This window comes from Anolis sagrei, chromosome 12 (assembly GCF_037176765.1).
Source record: "Anolis sagrei isolate rAnoSag1 chromosome 12, rAnoSag1.mat, whole genome shotgun sequence".
Lineage (NCBI taxonomy): Eukaryota > Metazoa > Chordata > Lepidosauria > Squamata > Dactyloidae > Anolis > Anolis sagrei.
In genome coordinates this window covers 24100-41994 of record NC_090032.1, presented here as the reverse complement: position 1 = coordinate 41994, position 17895 = coordinate 24100, and the positions used below count along the sequence as shown (strand labels likewise).

Below are 17895 nucleotides of genomic sequence, written 5' to 3'. Positions count from 1 at the left end.
GGAATAAGGAAGGAAGGGAAGAAAGAAAGGAATGAAGAAGAAAGGAAGGAAGAAGAAAGGAAGGAAGGAAGGAAGGAAGGAGGGAAGGGAAAAGGCCGGCTCGTACCTCCTCCCTGCCAGGGCCGGCCAGCGGGCTGTGCGTGAGGGTCCCCTCGCTCACTCACTCAAGTCCCACCAAGCTTCCCCTTGATCTGAGCGGCAGAGTTGGCCAGGAAGGTCTTAATATCGGGCAAAGGCTGGTGGTTCTGGGGAGAAAACGCACAAGGGATCCACATCACGAGGGGACCCTGGCCTGGACGGACCACCACAGGACCCCTCTCCCACAACGCGCCCCTTCCCTAGCCTGCACAGCCAGAAGCTGAAAGGCAGAGGAGGAAGGACAGGGCGGGAGGAGGAGAGAGAGAAGGAGGAGACAGAGGAGACAGAGGAGGAGGAGGGGAGGGTGCCTTTGGGGGGGGTGGGGGGGGTCTCACCTTGACCACGATGGCCACCAGGATGCCGAGGAGGGCCAGGGCGGCCAGGCCGACCTTGCGCTTGCTGAAGTGGGTCATGAGCAGGAACTTGCTCCAGTCGGCCTTCTTCTGGGTGGCGGGCGGGTAGCGCAGGCTGTTGACCGCCTCCATCTTCAGGCCGCGGATCAGGCAGGCCCGCCGGTGGGAGAACGCCTCGAAGCTGTGGTGACCGTGGTAGGCCCCCATCCCACTGTTGCCTACGGGCAGAGAAGGAGGGCGGTCACAGGGACACACACACACACACACAATATGAATATGCAATGCTAGAAGCGTAAGAAGGGCAACACTGAGCATAATAAATACCACAATAATATTGGTCTCCTAGAAATGTAATATATAGAATAACAACTAGAATAATAATAATAATAATAATAATAATAATAATAATAGAGATAACAAACAGAATAATAAGTATATAAATAAAATATAATACTACTAAATATATAACAATAAATATAATAGTAGAATAATAATAATAAATAGAATAATAATAACGAGAATATAATAAAATATTATAAATAATTATAAATAAAACAACAATAATAAATGTAGTAATAAATATAATGATAATGCATTTCGAGTTAGAGAAAAGCAGGAAGTAGCGTAAATAAACAAATAAATATAATAATTAATATAATATAATAATAAATATAATAAATATAAATTTTAATACAATAAATATAATATCATAATAAAATAATGTAATAAATATGTAATAAATATATATGAAATATAATAATAATAATAATAATAATAATAATAATAATAATAATAAATATGATAATAATAATATCCCGCTCTGAGTCCCTTTGTGGAGACAAGGGCAGCTTAGAAATGTAATAAATAAATACATAAATATAATAAATATAATAAGAACTATGATAAATGTAATACAATAGAATAAATATAATGATGATAAATATGAGAATATAGTAGTAACAATATAGCATGATAAATATAATAATAATATATTTTAATGATTATATATAATAAATATGATAATAAATATGGTAACATAATATATTTTTTTTGTCATGTCAGGAGCGACCTGAGAAACTGCAAGTTACTTCTAGTGTGAGAGAATTAGCCGTCTGCAAAGACGTTGCCCAGGGGACACTGCCCGGATGATTAGATGTTTTTATCATCCTTGTGGGAGGCTTCTCTCATGTCCCCTTTGCATGAGGAGCTGGAGCTGATAGAGGGAGCTCATCCGCCTCTCCCTGGATTCAAACCTGTGACCTGTCCGTCTTCAGTCCTGCCGGCACAGGGGGGGTTGAACCCACTGCGCCACCATCAGGGGCTCCATAACATAATAAATATAATACAAGAATAAATTTAATGATAATAAATATAACAACTATAATAATAATAATAACGTGGTATGCTAGAAATATAAGAATAGCAACCGTGATAATAATAATAATTATTAATTACATATTCTTCTGATACTTGTCTTTGTGAGAGACCCGGGTGCGAATGCCCCCTCCGCCCCAAAAGGGAGGCCCAAGGAAACCTACCGACTCCTCCGAAGGGAAATCCGGGGACGGCAAAGTGCATCAAGACGTCGTTGGCAGTCACTCCACCGCTGGACGTCTCAGCAATCATGCGCTTGATTTTCTGGGGGCGGAAAAGGCGTTGTGTGTGTGTATGTGGGGGGGGGGGGTGTCTTGCAGCCACGGACCCCTCGAAGCCCCCCCTCCCCACCTGCCCCCCTTTTGCGGGGTCCTTACCTTGCTGTCGTTGGCGAAGGCGTAGAGGGCCAAGGGCTTCTCACGCGCGTTGATGAACTTGATGGCCTCGTCCAGGCTGCGGATGGGGACGATGGGCAGGATGGGCCCAAAGATCTCCTCCTGCATCACTTTGGCAGACGGGTCCACGTCCACCAGCACGGTGGGCTCTAGGGCCAGAAGAAGGGGGCAAGTCAGTGGCGGGAGGGGGGGACGGGGAAGGGGGGCGCGCAGGAAATACTAATAAGTATATCATAATAGTATAATAAAAATCATAATATGTATAAATATATATCCTTATTATACAATAAAATATTATATAATAACAATACAAATATAAAATATAATGTTATAATAATAATATAATAAAATAATAATATGAAATATATAATTATAATAGAATAGAATAATATAATACTTATAATATAACTAAATATTAATATTAATATATAATATAGTACAATAAAAATAAATATATAATAAAATTTAAAAAGTAATATAATATAACAATATATAATAATATTTAATAATAACAGTGATAAATATAAAATAAAATATATAAGAATAATATAAATGTATAACAATATATTATAATTACAATAATAAATATTACTACCGCTACTACTACTAATAATATAAAATTATTGTTCCCTAAAAATTAGTGGATGGGCGTAACGTTCTGAAACTTGGTGGGGTGGATGCCCTGGTGACCTTGGACATTGTTTACAAAATTCAAGGAGGTTTTTTAAAAAGGAAAACATTGTACGTAAAACATTCAAGAATTCCCCCCAAAATCGTAATGAGCATTGATTGCACAGGCCTGACAAACACGCATCCCGAGGCGTGCCCAAAGGAGCCCCCCCTTACCCAAAAAGCGTGCGTTTTCGTCCGCTTTGCCCCCGAAGGCGACCTTCTGCCCTTCCAAGAGGTTCATGAGGCGCTTCAGGTGGCGCTTTGTGATGATCCGCTCGTAATCCGGGGAATTCTTGATGTCGTCCCCGTAAAACTCCTGCAAAGGACGGAAAGAGTCCACACAACGTCCCCACGGCTTCACTGACCCCTCTGAAACCCCTTCGCACAACCCCCCGGGGGTCCCGACCACCAGCTTGAGAAACACTGGTATAGAGTGTAGTCAAGTCTTATCGAATATTGTGATATTATGGCCTAAGGGCTAATCAAGAACAATTATTATTATTATTATTATTTCTTCTTCTTCTTCTTTGGGTGAGGGGATACTCTCTTATCTATACACTCAATAAGTCCTATCTGGAAGGCGACAATATCCTGAGGCGGGGAGTTCCGCCGGCCTCACCTTCACGGCCTTCTTGAGCTTCTCCACGACCTGGCCTTGGATGGACGGGTGGCAGAGGATGTAATCCGGGGCGATGCAGGTCTGGCCCGAGTTGGTGTACTTGCCCCACGCAATGCGCCTGGAAGGGACGGAAGGAGCGAATCAGAATCAATCATCATCATAATACTACACTTTGTTTATATTGTCAGAATTATTGAGTTATGCATGTGTGTTTTTCAATGTGTTTTTATGTAATTTAAAATGGATTAAGATGTATTTCAAGATGGATTCTATTATGTTCAATTGTGTATTAGAAATACGGTGAGAGGCAGAGAAAATGTAACCTTGACATAAATGAGGTAACGTGTTCTCTGGCTGGGAAGAGGAGGGAGGATCCGGTTTCAGCCAGAAGTCCGATAAGCAGATGTTCAGAGACAGTTGTGCTTTGTAGTTCCTGATTATAGCCCGCTGTGAATAGACGTGTATAGATGTACTTAGTAAACTTTGTGTTCTTTTGCAACTATAAGACTGCAGAGTCCTGGTTTTTGGAGTACTGTGTCTGTTGATCTAACAACCTCTTCCGCTGCGCATCCCCCAAATCTCTGACAATCGGTTATGGGCACAGTCCTTGACCCAACAGAGCTGAGGTGTTGCCAGAGGTTTTGCTATTGATCCAGACCGGGAAGCTTGTTGAGTCGCTAACCAGTGTGTGGACTGAGAAACTTTCTGTACACATTTCAGATTTCAATATTAATGTCAAAAATACGTCGTATGATTTTACATAGGATTTGTGCTACATTAGAACAGTCAAGACAAATATCACTTAAGTAAAATAAACATTAAATATTAAATAACCAGAAAAATAAAATAAGGTGTAAACACTAAACTAATCTGGGAATCTGCTATTGCAACACATCCAATGAAGTGGTGACAACACACACACAGAGGCAAACCTTCAATGCCTTTAATACAGGCCTTGCTACCATACCATAAATCACCCAAGAGGCCCCGTGCTTGCTCTCTCATATGTCCTTGCAGTATCCTTGTTGTAGTAGAGCCTGTGAGTCACGTTACAAACAGTAGTATGGGTGCCAGAAGGAGAAAAGGGGTTACTCGGGAGCAGGAATCTGATGAAGAGCAGCAGAGGAAGAGGATCCGGGACATACTTACAGCGCCTACAGATGAGGAGTTGTTTGAGGGATTCTCTGGGGATGATGGGTCAATGAGTGAAGGAGAAGAAGGAGACACCGTGGATTGGACTAAGAAAAGAGAAGTGAGGAGCCAACAACTAGTGATGCCTTTGTGGGGTTCTCTGGGAGTGAAGACTGGCAATCAGGGGATCCAACTGTGTCTTGGGGGGACCGAAGTCTTGACAGGAGATGGAGGGAAAGACAAGGGGGGGGTGGTGTGTCACGTGAAGAGCTGGGAACAGCTGTGGGGGATAACGATGAGGTGGTGGTCAATGCATCTTCTGATGATGAGTTGTAAATAAAAATGAGTTCAGGGGTGATGGATCCTTGCAGAAGGCAAGGTGTTGGTGAGCGTTTGTGTTTTGCTGCTGTCAGTTTCGTGTTCGACGTTGATTTGGGATCTGCAGTTTGGGCCTCCTGATCGTTTGCGTGTTATTGACCCGGATTGGCTTCTCGTGAATGTGGACTTCTCCCTTCCTGGACCTGGACCGGCTTGGCTAAAGACGCTGCTTCTGCGGACTCTGGAGCTGCGCTGTTTTGGATTTCTCCCGCTTCAGCCCTGGACTTCGGCTGACGACGCTTCTCTTCCTGCGGCTCCTCCTCTTGTTAACCAGTTGTGTCCTGTGCCTTTTGCCTCAGAACGCTTTGTTAGATTTGTTTCTTTTATCCAACTAATCTGGATTATATTCCTGTTAACCTTTTTTGAACCAGGACTGGTTGTTTCTTGAGTTTTGACCAGTGGCACTGCATTTAAATACCTCTGTGTCCTTTTTCTCTTGTTTTAATAAACTCTGTTTTGAAGCCACTTTTAAGGTGTCTGTGATTCCAACAATCCTGTCCTCCCTTTAGGCCGTGATGGTGAACCTATGACACGCGTGTCAGCACTGACACGCGTGGCTATTTTGATGACACGCAGCCACATGCGGCCGCATACAGAGAAATACACCTTATAAGAGCCAATCTAATTCCATTCTTAAAGTTGTAAAAGGCTCTACAAATTTAAAATCTGCACGTTCGAGCATTGTTCACTCCATAACTCAGCATGGAATATACATTTTTCTTATTTAAACTACAAATATTGCAAAATTATGAGGTTTTTTTTCTCAAAGTTGACACCCCACCCAAGTTATGCTCAGGTTTTTGGCAAATTTTGACACACCAAGCTCAAAAGGTTGCCCATCACTGCTTTATAATAATAAAAATATAATAAAATAATATTCTAATAAATCATAACACACATATATGTAATAATACAGGGTTAGTCAAAATGCATAGGCCAAACATACATACAATTGTATGTATGTTTGTCCTATGCATTTTGACTAACCCTGTATTATAATATATAATAATAATAAAATATAAAATGTAAAAAATACCTAAAATATAATTACAATATAATTAAATATTAATATTACAATATATAATAATATAATAATGAAGCAATATAGTATAATAAAAATAAATATATAATAAAACAATATTTTAAATATATTAGTATAATAAAATAATAAAAATATATATATAAGAACAATGTAATTATAAAAGTATAATAATAATATATTTGCCGATCTGTGTATGTGGTCACTCAGTCTGAGTCCCCTCCTTGCAGTATCCTGTCCTCCTTTTGAGCCAAGGGCTGATAGTCGCATGGCACGAGTGAGTGATCATGACTACATTTACCTATTCATCTACTCACATTTGCATGTTGTGGAACTGCTAGGTTGGCAAGAGCTGGGGCTAACAGTGGGAACTCACCCCGACCCATGGCTTTGGACTGCCAACCTTCTGGTCAGTAGTTCAGCAGCAACACAAGGGTTTAACCCATTGCGGCAACCAAGGTGAGCCTTGACCTGGAGGGACCCATTCTGGTGGGGGGGACCCCGTGGGCAGAGGGAGGGCGGGCGGGAGGGTCTCACCGGCAGGCGACGTCGAGGTCGCAGTCGTTGTCGACGTAGCAGGGGCTCTTCCCGCCCAGCTCGAGGGTGACGGGGGTGAGGTGCTTGGCGGCCGCCTCCATGATGATCTTGCCCACCATGCTGCTCCCCGTGTACATGATGTGGTCAAAGCGCTGCTTCAGCAGCTCCGTCGTCTCCGCCACACCGCCGTTCACCACCGGGAACAGGTCCTGCAACAAGCGCACGCAGGCCCCCACTCTATTATGGGCATCCGCATCATCATCATCATCATCATCATCATCGTCATTATTATTAGTCTATTAGCTTCTTCTTCTTCTTCTTCTTATTATTATTATTATTATCATCATCATCATCATATTAATATGATCATATTATCATTATTATAGTATAATCATCATCATTATTATCATCGTATTCTTATGTCATTATAATATTGTATTATTATTATCATCAGATTATTATCATATTATATTATTATATTATAATCATGATTATTCTCATATCATCATCATATTACTAGTCTTATTATATTCATATTATTATCATAATTATAATGAGGTTAGGTTACATTATCATCATCATATTCTTATATCATTACTAGCCATCCTCTGCCACGCCTTGCTGTGGCCCAGTCTGTGTATATGTGTCTTGTGCGTGTATATTTATGTATTTATGTGGTTAGGCACATGCGTTGTAATGTATTTTTTGTTTTTTGGCTTTTAAAGTCTTTTCTGCTGCATTTTTCAGTGTTTTTATGAGTGATGGTCACTCACTGGCCTGAGAGGTGTCTTGTGTCCAAATTTGGTGTCAATTCTTCCAGTGGTTTTTGAGTTACGTTAATCCCACAAACAAACATTACATTTGTATTTATATAGATCATATATTATTATTATTATTATTATTATTATCACATCATATTCTTATATTATTATCATATCATCATAATCATTGTTTCACTATCACCACATTATCATATCATATTATTGTATTATAATCATTATTATCATATAATTATATTATTATCATCATAGTCTTATTATATTATCATGATATTATCATTAGATTATTATATTATTATCCTATTATTATCACATTATTATATATTATTATTATTATTATTATTATTATTATTATCATCATATTATTATCGTTACCTTGTCCAGGTATTGGGGGATGATCTCCTCGAAGAGCTTGGCCGTGTTTTCGCTGACCTCCGATGGCTTAATCACCACAGCGTTCCCTGCAAGACACAAGCACGTGGTGGCGGGAAAAGCCAAAAATTATTACCACTATTCACTATTCAAGGGGGCATCTTCGTAGACCTATTATCAGCTTATGACACTGTCAATCATCGCCTCCTCCTGAGAAAAATGTGTAGTATCACAAAGGACGACCACCTCACCCTCCTCATAGGAAACCTGCTACCAAACAGGAGCTTTTTTGTTGAGTTCCAGGACCAGAGAAGCAGATGGCGGACACAGAAGAACGGCCTGCCTCAGGGGAGCGTGCTTGCCCCATCCATGCTCAACATCTACACAAATGACCAGCGATGAGGGACAGAGAGTTTCATCTATGCTGACGATTGTGCCACCACCACTCAAGGAAATCAGCTACAGATCAGGAGCTTTTTTGTTGAATCAGCTACCGAACAGGAGCTTCTTTGTTGAGTTCCAGGGCCAGAGAAGCAGGTGGCGAAGACAGAAGAACGGCCTGCCTCAGGGGAGCGTGCTGGCTCCATCCATGGTCAACATCTACACAAATGACCAGCCACTGCCAGAAGGGACAGAGAGCTTCATCTATGCTGATGATCGTGCCATCACCGCTTAACCAGGGAGCTTTGAGATGGTTGAACAGAAGCTCTCCAAAGCTCTAGGTGCTCTTGCTGCCTATTGCACGGAAAACCAGCAGACGCATGCTTTTCATCTTAAGAACAGACCAGCGTCTCAAGCTCTGAGGATTATTACAAGGGAAGGAAGGAAGGAAGGCATCCCACGGGAGCCTTGCAGCACACCCACATACCTAGGAGTGACCCTGGACCATGCTCTGACCTACAAGAACCACTGCTTGGCTATCAAAAGTGGGGGCTAGAAATAACATTGTACGAAAGCGGACTGGCACAACTTGGGTTACTATTATTATTATTATTATTATTATTATTATTATTATATCAGGATGTGCGCCCCGCGTCTCCGGCGGCCCTGACCTGCGGCGATGGCCCCGATGAGGGGCTGGCAGACGAGGGCGAAGGGGTAGTTCCAGGTGCCGATGACGAGGACGACGCCGAGGGGCTCCCGGTGGATGTAGGTCTCGTCGGTCAGCGTCAGGATGGTCTTCCCCACCCGCTCGGGGGCCGCCCACTCCGGAAGCTTCTCCACCATCTCGTCGATCTCGGTGAAGGCGTGCATGATCTCAAAGCTGAAGGCGTTGAACGAGCTCTGCCGGGGGGAGGGAAGCCAGGGAGGGGGGGCTCAGCCGGGGGTCCACGGGAGGAAGTGGGGGGGGGGAGAGGGAGGAGAGGAAGGGAGAAAGGAAGGCAGAGAGGAAAGAGGGGGAAGGGAGAGGAGAAGAGGAGAAAGGACTACAGGAAACATAGAGGGAAGGAAGGAAGGAAGGAAGGAAGGAAGGAAGGAAGGAAAGAAGAAGAAAGAAGGAAGGAAGGGAAAGGATGGCGGGAAACCGAGAGGGAAGGAAAAGAAGAAAGGAAGGAAGGAAACAGAGAAGGAAGAAAAGGAAGTAAGGAAGGGAAAGGAAAGGAAAGGAAGGTGGAAAATTGAGAGAGATGAAAAGGAGAAAAAATACAGAAAACAGAGAGGGAAGAGAAGAAAGAAGGAAGGAAATAGCAAAGGAAGGAAAAGAAAGGAAAGGAAAGTGGGAAACCAAGAGGGAAGGAAAAGAAGGGAGAAAGGCAGGTAGATAGGAAATATGGGGAAGAGAAGAACTACAGGAAACAGGGAGGGAGGGAAGGAAGAAGGGAGAGAAGAAAGAAGGAAGGAGATAACGAAGATGCAAACGGAATAATTAAGGAAGGGAAAGGAAAGGATGGTGGGAAACCGAGAGGGAAGAAAGAGAAGAAAGGGAGAGGAAAAGGAAGGAAATAGATAAGATGAGAATACAAAGGAGAGAGACAGGTAGGTAGAAAAGAGGGAAGAAAGGAAGAGAAAAGTAGGAAACACAGAAGAAAGAGAAGAAAGGGAGAGAGACAAGTATGAAACATAGAGAGAAAGGAAAGAAAAGAGAAACAGGAGAAAAAGAGGGAGGAAAATAGAAAAAGGAAAGAAGAAAGAGAAAAGTATGAGACATTGAGAGAAGAAAGAGAAGACAGAGGGAAAGAAAAGGAGGAAACGGGGAAGCAAGAAAGAGAAAAGTAGGAAATAAGAGAGAAAAGGAAGAGAAGAAAGGGAAAAGTAGAGAGGGAAGTGCTTAAGGGGTGCTTAAGGAGCTGGGCATGTTTAGCCTGAAGAAGAGAAGGCTGAGAGGAGACCTGATCGCCATGTATAATAAATATGTGAGAGGAAGCCACAGGGAGGAGGGAGGGAGCTTCCTCTCTGCTTCCCTGGAGACTAGGACGCAATGGGACAATGGCTTCAAACTCCAAGAGAGGAGATTCCATCTGAACATGAGGAAGAACTTCCTGACTGTGAGAGCCGTTCAGCAGTGGAACTCTCTGCCCCGGAGGGAGTGTGGTGGAGGCTCCTTCTTTGGAAGCTTTTAAGCAGAGGCTGGCTGGCCATCTGTCAGGGGTGATTTGAATGCAATATTCCTGCTTCTTGGCAGAAGGGGGTTGGACTGGATGATGGCCCAGGAGGTCTCTTCCAACTCTTGGATTCTAGGATTCTAAGAAACAGAGGGGGGAAGAAGAAAGGGAGATAGAAAGGGTAGGAAAGAATAGAAGGGAGGGAGGGAGAGAGGAAAGGAAGGTGGGAAACAGAGAGGGAAGGAAGAGAAGAAGGAAAGAAGGAAGGAAGGAAGGAAGGTGGGAAACAGAGGGAGGGAGGGAGGGAAGGAGGGAAGGAAGGAAGGAAGGAAGGAAGGAGGGAGGGAGGGAAGAAAGGAAGGAAGGAAGGAAGGAAGGAAGGAAGGAAGGAAGGAAGGAAGGAAGGAGGGAGGGAGGGAGGGAGGGAAGGAAGGAAGGAAGGAAGGAAGGGAGGTGGGAGACAGAGCAGGCGAGCCCCCTCCGCCGCGTGTGTCCCTCCCGAGGCCAAGGGTCCGTGTCCGTGTCCCACCTTGTTGAGGTCGGCCTTGAGGGCGGCAGAGATGTCGGCCTGGCGCTCCTCGACCATGCGCCGCAGAGCCTTGAGCTGCTGGATGCGGAAGGCCAAGGGGCGCGTCTTGCCCGTCTCGAAGGCCGCACGGGCCCGCTCCACGGCCGTCTTGATCTTCTCCATCTCGACCTGCCAAGGAAAGGAAGGAAGGCGATGAAGCAGGAGGCCCGAAGTAGGTGCAGTGGCAGTAACAGATCAGGCGACTTTGCCCGGCCCTCCCTTAATCCCCGCAGTGTGAAAGGAGGGAGGGAGAACCGGTTCCCCCAGGGCACGGTTCTCACGGCTCTTGTCAAGAACGGGGCTGGGAACACATGAAGGGACCCAGGTTTCATAGATAGATATATTTAAAATTAGCCTTTTAATTAATAAGAAAGTGACCTATGATGAAATTAAGAATAACAATAACATGGCTAATTTGCTATCAATATTATATTAATATTGATAGCAAATTAATCATGTTATTGGGTTGTTGAAGGTTTTTTTTTTTTGGGCTATATGGCCACGTTCTAGAGCAGGGGTCCTCAAACTAAGGCCCGGGGGCCGGACACGGGGGCCCTCCAAGGTCATTCACCCGGCCCTCGCTCAGGGTCAACCTAAGTCTGAAACGACTTGAAAGCACACAACAACAACAACAATCTTATCTTATCATCCAAAAGCAGGCCCACACTACTCACTGAAATACTAATAAGTCTATATTTGTTAAAATTATTTTTTATTTTAATTATTGTATTGTTTTAAAATGGTTTTTGCACTACAAATAAGACATGTGCAGTGTTCATAGGAATTTATTCGTGGGGTTTTTTTTCTAATGATAATGCGGCCCTCCAACAGTTTGAGGGACTGTGACCTGGCCCTCCGTTTGAAAAGTTTGAGGACCCCTGCTCTAGAGGCATTTTCTCCTGACGTTTCGCCTGCATCTATGGCAAGCATCCTCAGAGGTAGTGAGGTCTCTTGGAACTAGGAAAAAGGGTTTATATATCTGTGGAATAATGACCAGGGTGGGACAAAGGACTCTTGTCTGCTGGAGCTAGGGGTGAATGTTTCAACTGACCCCCTTGATTAGCATTTGATGGCCTGGCAGTGCCTGGGGCAATCTTTTGTTGAGAGGTGATTAGATGTCCCCAATTGTTTCCTCTCTGTTGTTGTGCTGTTGTAATTTTAGAGTTTTTTTTAATACTGGTAGCCAGACTTTGTTCATTTTCATGGCTTCCTCCTTTCTATTGAAATTGTCCACATGCTTCTTGTGGATTTCATGTTATTGTTATAGTATATCAACACTAATATTATAATATATATATATTAATTAAATCAACGCAGCCCCCGCCTTGGGCATTTATAGTATTGGGGAGAGTGGGCGGGGCCTCCGCCAAAATGATTCTTTTACAAGATTCTAGAAGGTTCCAAACGGCTGCGCATGGGCAGAATCTAGAACCCATTATGTGCATCTTTCACAGACTCCACGAAGAGGAACACTAATATAATAACACTGATAATATATGCAAGTATAGATTTTATATATCAATATGTATAAGCGTATACATTGTGTGCTACATAACAAAGGCAGAAGGCGCGTGTCCCGTGTTGCGAAGCCCACGTGAAAAGCAACCCTGAAGCGGACACGTTTCCACAAACACGGGGCTCACGTGTTGCTCTTTGTGCGTGCGAAGGGGGCGAGGGCCTCAACCTGTTTATTATCTTTGTTCTGCGGCCGCTGCCACATTCGATCTGGCGGAGCGCTTGACGGATCACTTGGCACAAGACGAGTTGGAAACTCTGCTCCAAAACACGGGGCGACGCTGCCAAAAGATTCCCGGCTTTAATCCGAGTGGAAATTATGCAAGTCCCCAGATGTTGTCGAGTTGCAACATTCATTCCCCCGTTGGCTCCGTTTCCCCGTTGAGACCCGACACCACTTCGCCCACTTTGGCCCTTTTGGGGTTTTCCAGCATCCTAAGGCTGCCTGCCTACACTGCCGACCTGATGCGGTTTGATACCATGTTAGGGGTTCATGGAAGTTGTGTCGAACTGGATTTATTCTCAAAGAAATAGCTCAAAAGGGACCGGATACCTGCAATGGATTGGAGGGAGGATGCGGCAAAACACGGCACAACTCTTTCGGCGTCCGGGATCAGCTGGATTCAGCTCTAGACCTGGAAAAAGAAACCACAGAGGGGACTTAACTACAATCCCCAGCAGCAATACTCATTTCCCCTCCTTCTTCCTCCAGGATACTTAATATAGTTTAAAGCCGTCCCCTACCACTTCCGGGATGGAGAATATACCAACAAGGAGTCCCCTACCATTTCCGGGATGGATAATATACCAACAAGAGGTCCCCTACTGCCTCTGGGATGGAGAATATACCCACAAGGAGTCCACTACCCCTTCCGGGATGGATAATATACCAACAAGAGAATAGATAATATACCCCTGCCACTTCCGGGATGGATAATATACCCACAAGGAGTCCCCTACCACTTCCGGGATGGATAATATACACACAAGGAGTCCCCTACCACTTCCGGGATGGATAATATACCCACAAGGAGTCCCCTACCACTTCCGAGATAGATAATATACCAACAAGGAGTCCCCTACCATTTCCGGGATGGATAATATACCAACAAGAGGTCCCCTACTGCCTCTGGGATGGGTAATATACCTGCAAGGAGTCCTCTACCACTTCCAGGATAGATAATATACCCACAAGCAGTACCCTACCACTTCTGGGATGGATAATACACCAACAAGACATCCCCTACTGCCTCTGGGATGGTGAATATACCCACAAGGAGTCCACTACCCCTTCCGGGATGGATAATGTACCAACAAGAGAATAGATAATATACCCCTACCACTTCCGGGATGGATAATATACCCAAAATGAGTCCCCTACCACTTCCAGGATAGATAATATACACACAAGGAGTCCTCTACCACTTCCGGGATGGATAATATACCCACAAGGAGTCCCCTACCACTTCCGGGATGGATAATATACACACAAGGAGTCCCCTACCACTTCAGGGATGGATAATATACCCACAAGGAGTCCCCTACCACTTCCGGGATGGATAATATATACACAAGGAGTCCCCTACCACTTCCGGGATGGATAATATACACACAAGGAGTCCCCTACCATTTCCGGGATGGATAATATACACACAAGGAGTCCCCTACCACTTCCGGGATGGATAATATATACACAAGGAGTCCCCTACCACTTCCGGGATGGATAATATACACACAAGGAGTCCCCTACCATTTCCGGGATGGATAATATACACACAAGGAGTCCCCTACCACTTCCGGGATGGATAATATACCCGCAAGGAGTCCACTACCACTTCTGGGATGGATAATATACCCACAAGCAGTACCCTACCACTTCCGGAAAGGATAATATACCCGCAAGGAGTCCACTACCACTTCTGAGATGGATAATATACCCACAAGAGGTCCCCTACTGCCTCCCGGATGGATAATATACCTGCAAGGAGTCCACTACCACTTCTGGGATGGATAATATACCAACAAGAGAATAGATAATATACCCACAAGCAGTACCCTACCACTTCTGAGATGGATAATATACCAACAAGGAATCCACTACCACTTCGGTGATAGATAATATACCCACAAGAGGTCCCCTACTGCCTCCGGGGTGGATAATATACCCGCTAGGAGTCCACTACCACTTCCGGGATGGATAATATACCAACAAGAGAACAGATAATATACCCACAAGCAGTACCCTGCCACTTCTGAGATAGATAATATACCAACAAGGAGTCCCCTACCACTTCCAGGATGGAGAATATACCAACAAGGAGTCCACTACTTCCTCCGGGATGGATAATATACCCGCAGGGAGTCCACTACCACTTCTGGGATGGATAATATACCCACAAGCAGTACCCTACCACTTCCGGAAAGGATAATATACCCGCAAGGAGTCCACTACCACTTCTGAGATGGATAATATACCCACAAGAGGTCCCCTACTGCCTCCCGGATGGATAATATACCTGCAAGGAGTCCACTACCACTTCCGGGATGGATAATATACCAACAAGAGAACAGATAATATACCCACAAGCAGTACCCTGCCACTTCTGAGATAGATAATATACCAACAAGGAGTCCCCTACCACTTCCAGGATGGAGAATATACCAACAAGGAGTCCACTACTTCCTCCGGGATGGATAATATACCCGCAGGGAGTCCACTACCACTTCTGGGATGGATAATATACCCACAAGCAGTACCCTACCACTTCCGGAAAGGATAATATACCCGCAAGGAGTCCACTACCACTTCTGAGATGGATAATATACCCACAAGAGGTCCCCTACTGCCTCCCGGATGGATAATATACCTGCAAGGAGTCCACTACCACTTCCGGGATGGATAATATACCAACAAGAGAACAGATAATATACCCACAAGCAGTACCCTGCCACTTCTGAGATAGATAATATACCAACAAGGAGTCCCCTACCACTTCCAGGATGGAGAATATACCAACAAGGAGTCCACTACTTCCTCCGGGATGGATAATATACCCGCAGGGAGTCCACTACCACTTCTGGGATGGATAATATACCCACAAGCAGTACCCTACCACTTCCGGAAAGGATAATATACCCGCAAGGAGTCCACTACCACTTCTGAGATGGATAATATACCCACAAGAGGTCCCCTACTGCCTCCCGGATGGATAATATACCTGCAAGGAGTCCACTACCACTTCCGGGATGGATAATATACCAACAAGAGAACAGATAATATACCCACAAGCAGTACCCTGCCACTTCTGAGATAGATAATATACCAACAAGGAGTCCCCTACCACTTCCAGGATGGAGAATATACCAACAAGGAGTCCACTACTTCCTCCGGGATGGATAATATACCCGCAGGGAGTCCACTACCACTTCTGGGATGGATAATATACCCACAAGAGGTCCCCTACTGCCTCCGGGATGGATAATATACCCACAAGGAAGCACCTACCACCTTCCGGGATGGATAATATACCTGCAAGGGGGCCCCTGCCGCCTCCAGGTTAGTGTGTATCCTGCCAGGAGTCCCCTACCGCCTGTCCCGCTTCTCCTCCGGCCTCCGGCTCCCAACTCACAACCCAAGTTCCCCTGCGGCCACCTCTATATCCCCGCAAGGGGTGGGAGGGGTGACTCAGCAAAACGCCGACGGCCAATCAGAGTCCATGCTGCCTAATCCCCCCTCCCGCCCACGCTCTCCGGGACAGGCCACAAATGGTGACTCAGCAAACTCCGAGCTGTCAATCAAAATCCTTTTGAGGGTAATAGGTCGAGGGGTGATTCCGAAAATGCGGAGCGGCCAATCGGCCGTGAAAGGGCTCTTCTCGTTGGCTCGTGACCTCTTCCAATATATCACATATGAGGATAGATTACAGCGATCTTACAATTTGCACGATTATAATTTTCAACCGACTGCCGTGATGATTTCTCCCTTAATTAAGTGTTGCAACCGGAGTCGTTGGGAACACGAGACGAGGCAGGACTCAATAGGCTTGTCAAGGAAGGCCCTAATCGCAGCGCTTTCACCTGCCAAAGGTGGGAACCGACCGGCCTGTGCTTGCCGCGGCAAATAATCAGGGCTTAATCCCTTTGGGAGCCGAGCCTTACGCAAACAGAACGGCGCACAAAAGAAGAAAGGAGGGCGGCAACACCCCGAGGCCTGCGAGGGGAGAAAAGACGGGGAAGAAGGGAAAGACAAACCAGGGTGGAACTTCATGGTGGTGGTGGTGGGAACAGGACACGGTCCCCGTATCCGCTGAACACGGCTTCCGTATCCGCAGAATAGAGCTCCGTATCCACAGTACTGGACGGGGGAAGAAGAGAAAGGCAAACCAGGGTGGAACTTCATGGCAGTGATGGTGGGAACCAAACACGGTCCCCGTATCTGCGGAACAGAGCTTCCGTATCCACGGAACACAGCTCCCGTATCCACAGCACCAGACGGGGGAAGAAGAGAAAGACAAACCAGGGTGGAACTTCATGGCGGTGGTGGTGGGAACAGGACATGGTCCCCGTATCTGCGGAACAGAGCTTCCGTATCCACGGAACGCAGCTCCCGTATCCGCAGCACCGGACGGGGGAAGAATGGAAAGACAAACCAGGGTGGAACTTCATGCCGGTGGTGGTGGTGGGAACAGGACACGGTCCCTGTATCCGCAGAACACAGCTCCCATATCCGCAGCACCGGACGGGGAAGAATGGAAAGACAAACCAGGGTGGAACTTCATGGCGGCGGCGGGAACAGGACACGGTCCCCGTATCCGCGGAACACGGCTTCCGTATCTGCGGAACGCAGCTCCCATATCCGCAGTACCGGACAGGGGGAGAAGAGAAAGACAAACCAGGGTGGAACTTCATGGCGGTGGTGGGAACAGGACACGGTCCCCGTATCCGTGGAACACGGCTTCCATATCCGCGGAACGCAGCTCCCGTATCCGCAGTACCGGACGGGGGAAGAAGGGAAAGACAAACCAGGGTGGAACTTCATGGCGGTGGTGGTGGGAACAGGACACGGTCCCCGTATCCACGGAACACGGCTTCCGTATACGCAGAACGCAGCTCCCGTATCCGCAGCACCGCTTATCCGCACCGCAGGGCCTCCGCGGAGTTTCTTGCCGTGATTCCCCTCCTGGCGTATGCAATCCTCCAATTTGGGGATCGTTAAGTGTCCTGGCTAAACGGTTTAATGGGGAGTTTGGTGCTTTTACGAGGAGTCTTAAACCCGTCGGGTGGGTTTGACGGCACTCCCCCGGGCAGAGGAGGACGGGCCCAGCCACTGCAATTAATTAAAACGGGAATATAAACGCTGTTTACGAGGTGGAGCACTGCCAGGCCTCGCTCGACTCCAGGGATTCCCGCTTCTGGGTGGCTCGGAAAGACCGTACGGTGGAAGCGCATCTGGTCAATAAAGCCCATAGATGAACACAGAGCA

At 45.8% G+C, this 17895-nt stretch overlaps 1 protein-coding gene across 5 annotated transcripts in view; it reads right to left on the bottom strand.

Annotated features, from left to right (window-relative positions):
* The window catches only part of LOC132763267 (aldehyde dehydrogenase family 3 member A2-like), a 31587-nt gene that overhangs the window by 1578 nt on the left and 12114 nt on the right, over positions 1-17895 (bottom strand). For 3 of the 5 annotated variants that reach the window (XM_067472259.1, XM_067472260.1, XM_067472261.1), the window contains exons 2-12: positions 12967-13048; positions 10860-11027; positions 8840-9071; positions 7791-7876; positions 6637-6845; positions 3552-3669; positions 3107-3248; positions 2243-2409; positions 2030-2129; positions 474-709; positions 107-245 (exon numbers count right to left, since the gene is read on the bottom strand). In XM_067472259.1, coding sequence (XP_067328360.1) covers positions 165-245; positions 474-709; positions 2030-2129; positions 2243-2409; positions 3107-3248; positions 3552-3669; positions 6637-6845; positions 7791-7876; positions 8840-9071; positions 10860-11021 — 1533 coding nt within the window. In that variant the 5' untranslated portion in view covers positions 11022-11027; positions 12967-13048 and the 3' untranslated portion in view covers positions 107-164. Of the gene's footprint in view, positions 1-106; positions 246-473; positions 710-2029; positions 2130-2242; positions 2410-3106; positions 3249-3551; positions 3670-6636; positions 6846-7790; positions 7877-8839; positions 9072-10859; positions 11028-12966; positions 13049-15942; positions 16727-17895 lie in introns of those variants that run through there. The other 2 variants (XM_067472262.1, XM_067472263.1) reach the window with 2 other exon arrangements.